We start from the raw sequence: 10,004 nt of genomic DNA, 5'->3' as shown, positions 1-10,004 counted from the left end.
CAACAATAAATTGGTTCCCAGCTTGCCTCACTCTTCTTAACATGTGCCTTTTATTGTCTCGTTCAATACCTCTTTGAAATGTTTCTTCCCTAAAATAATAGCAGAAAACACTTGTTCTACATCTAAGTGTAGTGAATTAAGTGCTTGCCCCATAATCAGAAAGTTGCAGGTTCGAGTCCCGCTCAGTCTGTCTCTGTCGTTGTGTCCTTGGGCAAGACACTTGACCCACTTTGCCTGCTGGTGGTGGTCAGAGGGAGGGTGGCGCCTGTGTACGGCAGACTAGCCTCTGTCAGTGTGCTCCAGGGCAGCTGTGGCTACAATGTAGCTCATCACCACCAGGGTGTGAGTGGGTGAATGACTGATTGTGCTGTAAAGCACCTTGGGGGGTTTTAGGACTCTAGAAGGCACTATATCAAATAGAGGCCATTTACACTACACCTTTATAACAAACAGAATTAGATGCATCCAATAAATGCATTTAAGATTTAGAATTTGGAGCAAAGATGTTTGCATTTGTGTTTTTCATGTAAGTGGTTGGTGATAATAGTGCCCTCTATTAATGATGCATCCTAAATCAGAAATTGTCTTAAAACGTGTAGGAAAATAACATGCTTCAGAACAATGTCTGTTGGAACAGATTAACAAGCTGCAATTAACCTAGATGCATTTATGTTAGACCTATTTTAATTCCATTTCTCTCTGAGCAGCTGGATTAAACAAGGAAAAGGCTAAAAAGCATCATTCTGAGCCCCGTCTGAATAAAAGGAGTTTGTAGACGTTTAAAGTTGCATCTGTTAAAAAATGTTTTCATTCACGTAAAAGGCTCCCTGCATTATAAAGTGATGCTTTGGAAATGTTTCTCTTGTGTGATTTCTAATTGTTATAATTAAATGACTAGGAATCAAACCCAGCAACGCAGGAAGCATCATTCAGAGGGGATGTTGGACCACCCCAAACACCTCATTGGTAGCCATGATGAACACACCCAATAGTGAAATATCTTTTCCAGAAGTATCTATCTCTTCTTTAGCTGGGTGGGAAAACACAGCTTCATACAATAATAGAGGCGAGCAGATAGTTGGACAGAGTGGTAGAGGGTGGCTGATGCTGTCCTCTTGCTGCATGTGGCCTTTGAACCTATTGTTGTGTCGCGGCTGACGTCAGTGCCGTGTGCGGTAGACGGAGCGGCGCGCGCCAGGCGAGACAAAGGCGGCGGACCGAGCGGGGTCAGGCGGCAGCGCAGAGTCGAAGGCGGCGGACGGAGCGGGGTCAGGCGACAGAGATTCACTGTTTTATAACTAAAAAGGAACTCCCAGCCTCGGGTTTGTCCCTGACCTTACAGGGAACGGAGACTCAGCGGCTCTCTTAAGAGTGTGCTCCGACTCCCCAAGAAGAGAAGAAAACAACGGTGGCCTCTTTTCGATTTCTAACGTTTTTTTTCTTCAACGCCCCCCATTTAGCTTCTAGTTAGCTGTCGCGCTAAGCTCGCAGCTCTGCTCTGATCTCCTCTGCCTCCTTGCTGCCTCCCGTCTTTTTACCTCAAGAGCTGGACGACAAGCGAAAAGAGGACCAAAAAAGACAGATTAAGTAAGTTCACCGTATATCCGCTTTTGTTTAATTTTAAAAGGTATCCGTGTTGTTTTTGATATTAGGCAGAAGTTCGACTGTCAGAGCGGAGCTAGGTAGCTAGCTGCTGTGCTCCCAAACAAAGGGGCAGACAACGTGACTGTGCCGACTGTGTGGAGCTAGCATGTTAGCTTTCTTTATGAAGCTAACAACAGCGTTTAATAACTGGGTTCTTCTTTTTATTTTACTTACACGCGCTGAGTGAACCGCAGGGGCTAATGCTAGAAATCTTGGGCTTCCCTGTGTTTGAAATTACTTGTCAGACAAAACAAGCAGCCTGCTGGATGTTGTCAGACAAGAAGCAGCAACAACAGACAAAGCGAGGCGCTCAAATCAACACTATTTATTCACGCTGTTGTTGATAGGAGCTCCACGTTGCCATCTTCACTCGTGCTTTGGGTGTTTTATTGAAAACTCAACACTTGTGTTTAAATCGTATTTTGTATCTTTCCTTTTTGTCCTATTTTAGCTGAGAGTGAGATCACTCCCAACAAACAAGCATCCGTGATCTGATGTGAGATCCACGGAGGGACTATGCCTAGCCCATTATTCCATCCCGAAATTATAGACCACGACGTGATGATCAGCAGCCAGCACGGCGGAGTTGCTCTGTCCAGGGAAACGGACCAGGAGTCCCGGGATGAGGATCACCAAGAGGCTCTGCGCTTCGCCCTGGATCAGCTGTCACTCATGGCCATGGAGAAAGTGGACTGTGGGGTCGTCGTCGTTGGCAGTGGAGGCAACGGGCTTGTGGACACCCTGGATGGGACCCAGGGTCCGGGTTCTGAGAGCTGCAATGGTGTTGGTGGAGGGGGGTACGTGGATCTACAGTTGCTGGAACATCCCAGCGGGTCGAGGGACTCTCCGTCGTCCTGCTCTCCTTCCCCGGAGTACTACGGCTCAGGCGGGTACCACATGGCCGGATCGCACCCAATGCTCCACGGGGAACAAAGCTCCGTCCTCTGTAACAGAAAAAGAAGCGTCAACATGACAGAATGTGTGCCCGTTCCGAGCTCTGAACACGTTGCAGAAATAGTAGGAAGACAAGGTAAGCATGTTCTGCAGATCAGACTAATTATCATTATTATTGTTTCTTTATTTATTCAGGACTTGCTCGGGCAGCATGCAGCCTGACGGCTCTTTGTTTGGGTGCTTGTCTGCTGAGAGAAGGCGCTCTGTACTTGAAACTATCTGGTTGCTCTAGGCTGCCTGTTTATTTCCCAACAGCAGCCTTAATGCAGCGATGCTGTATAAAACCAAAACATCTCACCTTGTGCTATTTTCTGTCCTTATTGTATGAGTATTTTAGACAATGCTTCTGACAGAGGAGTGCGAGAGTGGTGGTTGATGAGGAGGATAGAGGGGGAGGGGTGGAAGAGGGTCAGACAAAGCGGCAGATTGTCGGGAGTCTGGACGTGTCTAGCAGCCTGCACCAAACAAAGGAAATGTAGCGAAATGCGCTCAGGTGGAGGATCATAGACATAAAAAGGCTAATTTAGACACAAAACTCGCGTCTGTGACGTTTAAACGCATCAGCGGTGTGTGATGATCGGCTCTCCTGGGTAGATTTGAGGCTGAAACGAGGAGACGCACAAACACGGACTGGGCGGTGTAACGCCCTGCACCCAGCGGCTGTCGGCCGATGCTGCTGCTCCGCCTGCGAAGCCTTCAAGTTTAAATAAAAACAAGAAATCCTAGTTTTTATCCACAGATCGGCGACTGGTGCGGTGTGCTGGTGTTTTTGGGCTAGTTTTGCCGTCGCAGCCGCAGTAGCGTTACGGCATTGTTCTCTTTGTTTGAAAAAGCCATGCTTTCTGCTTCCCAGAATGACATCACGCTCCGCGCCTCCTATTGGTCACCGACACTGAAGCCTTCTCATTTAAAGACACAGAGCGGTAGATGGAGGCTGCTGGGCCACAACAACACAGGCAGTGCTGCAGATGCATCCAGTAAACCTGCTGCCATCATTCCCATTGTTGTGGTTTAGATTAATGAGTGGTGGCTATTAAGTAGACAGGAGTATTGGCACTGCATTAATATTCCGATTAATACACACAAGCTAGTGATTTACATTAATTTTTATGTTAAAATACATGCAGTCTTTTCCATAGTTAACAGTTTATTACCTTAGACAGATGCAGCTTTCTAAAGCTTTAGTGTAAGGATATGTATTCATCCAATAAATATGTATACAATAGTACATAATACAAGTTTTTGCTCTAAAAAGAGCATGCCCATAAATGCTCTAGTAGTGTTTACCTTTGCACCATCTGAACATGAGCACCATTGGATTTTGTGAACACGTGCATCATATTTTTGTTGTTGGATTTGCATAGTTTTGTGTATGAAGCTGTTTATGTTCCCCCTTTTGTCCCAGGTTGTAAAATCAAGGCCCTGCGCGCCAAAACAAACACCTACATAAAGACTCCCGTCAGAGGGGAGGATCCTGTGTTCATCGTGACAGGACGCAGGGAGGATGTGGAAATGGCCAAACGCGAAATCGTATCTGCAGCGGAGCATTTCTCCATGATCCGGGCTTCCCGCTGTAAAGCCGGAGGTGCTGGAGGAGGAAGCTCCCTGCCCGGACCACCTCACTTACCTGGGCAGACTACCATACAGGTACAGAGCCCCCTTTGGTGTTTTTGTTGATCTTTGCAAGCTGTTTGGTTTCTTCACATCTCCAGAAGGAAATATTCAGGCTGAAATCTTGTCTCCTGTCTTTGGTCCAGGTGAGAGTGCCCTACAGAGTGGTTGGTTTAGTAGTCGGACCGAAGGGAGCAACCATTAAGCGCATTCAGCAGCAGACTCACACTTACATCGTGACTCCTAGCCGAGAGAAAGACCCGGTGTTTGAGGTGACCGGGATGCCAGAGAACGTGGACAGAGCGAGAGAGGAGATTGAGACCCACATCACCCTCCGAACTGGAACCTTTGTAGACCTGCAGGGAGACAACGACTTCCACACCAATGGCACAGATGTCAGCCTTGAAGGCCTCAACTCCTTGAGTGGAGGACTGGGAGCATCCCTCTGGTCCAGAGCTACAGGCCACCATTCTGCCCCGCCTCCTCCTCCTCCATCCCCACCACCATCCATTCCCATGTCCATGCATCACTCCTCAAGTCGTAAGATGTCCTCATCAGTCGCCTACCACACGCACAATGGCGGGATGAGCTCAGAAAGTTTCAGCACCACCCGAAAGGCCAATGAGGGGGGCAGCCCCACCAGTCCTTTTAGCACAGGCTCCAGCAGTGCAGGGGGGGGTTTCACATTTGGAGGTGACTCAACCCCAGGACTGCCTCCCTCAGATGAACTGGGCTTTGAGTTCAGCGCTTCAAACATCTGGGCGCCTTTTGTAAATGGTGGAGCAGGAAGTAAGACAGCCGGCAACAGCCAGCAGCAGCCTCTACGACGCAACAGCAGTGGCCTCAGCGGTGGCGCCATCACTCCACGATTGTCTCCAACCCTGCCTCAGGACACGGGCGTGGGCCCTCTGGATCACCCCCTGGCTCGCCGTGCTCAGAGCGACCCCCTCAGCACTCTGTCTTGGCTGCAGTCTGGCAGCACAGGTGGCGGCTCCTTCTCTGGAGCTTCCAGCTCTGGCGGCTCATCGACTGGCTACTCCTCCTGCTCGGCCTCCTCCTTGCCCGGCGGCTCGCCCACCGACTCTGAGGGCGGCGGCAGCGGCGTGGGCCTCAGCTCTGGGATGCTGAGCCGTCTGAAAGGTGGCCCCAGCTCTGGGGTTGTGGGTCTGGTTGGCGTTAGCCCGGGGGTCAACAGGGACTGCTTTGTTTGCTTTGAGAGCGAGGTGACAGCAGCCCTGGTGCCTTGTGGCCACAATCTGTTCTGCATGGATTGCGCTGGGCAAATCTGCCAGTCAGCTGAGCCTGAGTGCCCCGTCTGTCACACTCCGACCACACAGTGCATCCGCATCTTCTCCTAATGCCCTGCCTGCTTCAGTGAGGGGAAGTTGAATATTTAGGATGGAAGGGTCCAGACAGAAAGGCCATGAACATGGCTCCAGCTGTGATGGAGGCAATGGAAGGATTCACACTAATGACCTTCACACACTCTATGAACCATTAAGAAGCATTAAAAGAGTTGATGATACTATATGGATGTTGATATATTGCTGATAACTGTCCAGATAAATAATAACAGTAATAATAATGACTTATTTTCAGAAGAGAGTTGAGTAAAGCTGGTCAGCGGACAGTCGGGGCTGAGACCTTATGGAAGGAAACTAGTGTCTTATCTCTCCAGGCCTTCGTTTTGGACATGGAGCAGCCCGTCCCTTCAGGCTGCAGGTCTGTCTCCACAAGTCTTCATTCTGGCTTCTTCAGATTTCTGCCTGCTTTCTCTCTCACCGCCTTTCCTTTGGACACTTTTGTACGTAACAGATATTTTTGGATGAAGTTGTCAACGAGGCCTGCACTTTTCTACTCCTGATTTTCATATTCTCGACACCCCCACCCTGTCTGCGCTCACTCATGCTAATTTGTTTGAAGCGGGATGGCTGCTGTTTTTTTGTAAACCCAAAGCATCTCTGTATGTCTTATTTTTAAGGTCGACATGTTGTCAGGCACCCAACACTAACGCCCCAAAGGGACCTCTTCAGGATTGATGTTTTCATGATTTCATGTTTTCTCAAACGCCGCCGAACGTTTAGCCATCAGCTGATAATGCCAAACTATCAACTAAAACAACCGTCGGTAATTCTTTAGATTCAATAATGCGTCAACTGTAATCTGGACGAGTCTGCCTCCACGCTTTAAATGTGGTCACTGAATTGCTTTTTATTGATTTTGTATGATGTGAGAAATGTATCATTTAGTGATGCTGACGGACGGTGATTGTGGTCAGTTTGTATGTTTGGACTGTCAGACAATCCCTTTACATTTCTATCTTCCTTGTTTGTGTGTGTGGAGAGTTATGCCCGTTTCCTCTGTGTCCGTGTGTCATCATCACACCACATGTCTGTTACACTCAGATCTGCTCGTTTTAGTGGCTTCTGCTGGTTTATGACGCTCGACTGTCTCATACGCGGCATTTGTTGAAGGCGCGATAGGGCTTTTCTGATGTCACACAAGAATGTTTGGTCCAATACGGTTAGGGAGAGAAGACTGCTCCTCGCACATGAAACAATAACAAGGGGCTTGGTTGAACCGTTTTTATTCTTCATGCACTGTAAGTCCCAGTCATTAAAAAAGTTTTCAGTTAGGATTTGGTCTTCCACCCGTCTCTCGCAGCCAAGCTGTACGACAGCCTCTCTGATGACACACTCTTGTACCCGCATAGCTGCACTACATGGTTTAGTAGTTTGAGATTTGTTCTGTGTTTCATAGCATAACTGAGTTACTCTGATGAGGCAGGTACGTTCCTGTTCTGTGTTTGTGTTTTTTTTTTTTAAATGTTCCGTGAGTTTGCAGTAACTGCCTCTTCTAGTGTTAATACGACGTGATATCTTTTTTATATATACAAATATTTTGGGCGACGTGGGTGTGTCGGTGGCCTTCGGTGCCCCTCCCCTCTTTGTGGAATCAGCTCATAGAATGAGACAAGCCATGACAGCTGACTTAAAGCAACACACCTGATTCTCAAGGGCTTCCTCTGACTGCACAGACACATAATCACATTTTCAGGCTCACACAGTAGGAAGAATCAACCTTATCCTTTTATGGCAGCTAGTAGCTAGGTCATCCAGGGCTTCCAGACACGTTTGTGTTCCAATTCCAGCAGCTGCAGAATGTTTTGCTTTTTATTTGTCCCTCCTATTGTCCCTACACAGCCATTACATCTAGATCTCGTTTGTGTGTAGGGCCCAGTGAGAAGAAGGGCAGGAACGGGCCAGTTCCCGTTATGCTGCGATGCTCCAGTTTAGGAAACGTGAATGCAGTTTACTTTTGGGACTGTGGCAGCAGCTCCGCCATAAGTGTCCCAGCTGAGTGCAGCAGTACACACACACACACACACACACACACACAAATTGTCCAGGAGCTGAGCTGGCTGTCTTTCATGGTGCTTTGGTGCAACTCCCTACTGAGTCACAGATGAACAAATCCAGTCGTTAGTGGTGCACCGTTTAGTTCTCAGAATGCCCATCCCCGGTGCACCATGGATCTGGCGCCCCTGCACTCACCCCCAACCCTTTGTGGGAATGCTGTGTTAAAACTGGAGACACCCTCTTCTCGTTGGACTTTGTTGCTTTTTAGTGTTTTTGTTTTAAAAAAATTTTTTGGGTTCAACTCAGAACAGATGCAGGGCTGTGAATGTGTCTGAATGAACCCGTCTGCGATGACTGGTGCGAGCCTCTCGGAGCCCTCCTTAAAGTGTTGAAGTGTCGTATTCGCCGGTTGGGTTTGATCCTGGCGTCGCCCCAGGATGTTCTTGGCTGTTGTGAGAATGTTAGAATTAATGTACAGTAATTTTAATTGTTAAAAGGTACAAATTGTTTTCAGATTGACTGCTAATTTTTTTTATATATATATATATTTTAGCTAATTGTGTCCCCCTCCCCCAATTCCTTCCTAAAAGGTTTGAAAACAGGGTTTCCTGAGGCATGCTAGTCAGTGACCTCTGACCTTTTTTGTGATTTGAGAGGGGATGCTAAGAGAGCCACACCAGTAGGGGGGTGACTGACTCCCCTCAAGTCTCCGCTCTCTTATTTTTTGCTTTAAATCTCTTTTTTTATGCAGAACCAAAATGTAAACGTCAGCGAGTCGGTTTCAGGCCTAACCTGTGTGTAAATACCCCGGATACAATCAGCAGGATCTTCTTTTCAAAAGCAAAACCACATAATTGAAGATAAGTGTAGTTTCTAAAGAACATGTATCGTTATTTGTAAGTTAACCATCTGCATGTCTTCGAGCCACCTGGCATTAGCTAATAATTTTTAAGACAAAAAATAAAAATAAAAAAAGCTTTTTACATGTTTTATTTTTTATAATTTGTTTGCTTAAATATCCCAGACAATAATGTGACCCTTTTTATTACTTCAAATTTATTTTTGTTTCCATTTTTTTATTTTCCTTATTTCCTGTGTACTACATATAGGCAATTTATAACAAAATGAGAAAATTATTGAAGAAATTTTAAAATTGAAATATATTTTATTTGAAAGTTTATGGACCTTTTAACCGTGAGCCGGAGAAATTGTATAATCGTATAATTTGAGCTGACTTGACGGTTATGAGAAATGTATCAAGAGTTTTATTTTTTATGCTTCTTTAATAAAGTCTTGTTTTTTGGTTTCAGTTTTTTACTGTAAAAATGAAAACCGTGTCCTGTCTTTATTGGCGGAGCAGAAAGGTGCCACACGGTGGCAGCAGAGACGACGCCTGCAGCTACATGACTCATGGCATGACGGGAACTCTGCAGTCAGGCTCCAGAGCAATAGACATCCTGAAGTCCTTGATGGAGTCCTGGCGCATTTTCATATTCAGCTGAAAAGCGCTGCGTTGCGTTTGCAGCAATCAACATGCTAGAAGCTACACAAACATTGTTTGGAAAATGTAAAAATGCATTTTTTTAAATTTTCTGCATAAATGGCTTATTCCATACTTCGTTCTGTCTCGCACTAAATGTGTTTGTTAAACCATAATTAAAAACACTGATGTAAAGTATTTCATGTCCATTACTTCGTGACCTGGGGAAAATAAAACTAAAGCTAATATATTTACTTGCTACATTTTACCTTCACGTAGAGGTCAGAGGTGGCAGGGGCTTCCAGCTAAAGGTTTAAAGGACTCCTCAGAGATGTTTGAGTTTAGAGCTGCAGCTTGACACCAGACTTCATGAAGCAGAGGTGACGATGTGCAGGTTTGTGACACAAAAGTGTTTATTAGGAAGCAGTTCACAATAAGGCTGCATTCCAGATCCACTTCATCCTTGTTAAACAATAATGATTAAGAAACAAATTACAAACATCCTCAGTAGAAAACAATCCTTTCATGCGACTTCTGTGTTCACACCACATTCATATTAATAACAGATGAATAATTTATTTTCAGAAAAACAAAACACACTGATGACTAGTTATGTAGCTTCGGAAAGTTAAAAAGAAGAGAGAAAAAGGCAAGTAACATCAAAGACACAACGTGCTGACACTAAAACGTTTCCCATCATGCAAGTGTGGTCGATTCTATTCACAGCGCGAGCGTCGTCTGTCTCCACAGAGTGGTGTTGGCGTGCATGAATGCATGTGTGTGTCGTCTACGTGTGCCCTTTTGTGCTTAGGTGGAGATCCGTGTGCAGGTGTGTCGTCACATGTGACCTGGATGGTTTTCTGTTGCTGTTTCAGCTACGATCTGCAGCCGGTGAGAACGGTGCAACTCCACCGGCGCATTCCACGGATTCATCATCTCCATAAAGCTGATCAGTA

At 46.2% G+C, this 10,004-nt stretch overlaps 1 protein-coding gene across 1 annotated transcript; it reads left to right on the top strand.

Annotated features, from left to right (window-relative positions):
- Positions 1-1,446: 1,446 nt before the first annotated feature.
- LOC107384143 (RNA-binding protein MEX3B) lies at positions 1,447-5,737 on the top strand. The gene is made up of 4 exons (XM_015957225.3): positions 1,447-1,587; positions 2,096-2,674; positions 4,004-4,245; positions 4,356-5,737. The coding sequence occupies exons 2-4, from the start codon at positions 2,161-2,163 to the stop codon at positions 5,565-5,567; spliced, it is 1,968 nt and encodes a 655-aa protein (XP_015812711.3). The 5' UTR covers positions 1,447-1,587; positions 2,096-2,160; the 3' UTR covers positions 5,568-5,737.
- Positions 5,738-10,004: the final 4,267 nt, after the last annotated feature.

This window comes from Nothobranchius furzeri, chromosome 11 (assembly GCF_043380555.1).
Source record: "Nothobranchius furzeri strain GRZ-AD chromosome 11, NfurGRZ-RIMD1, whole genome shotgun sequence".
Taxonomy (NCBI): Eukaryota; Metazoa; Chordata; class Actinopteri; order Cyprinodontiformes; family Nothobranchiidae; genus Nothobranchius; species Nothobranchius furzeri.
Note: the sequence above shows the minus strand (reverse complement) of the source record. Positions and strands in the feature narration are given on the sequence as shown.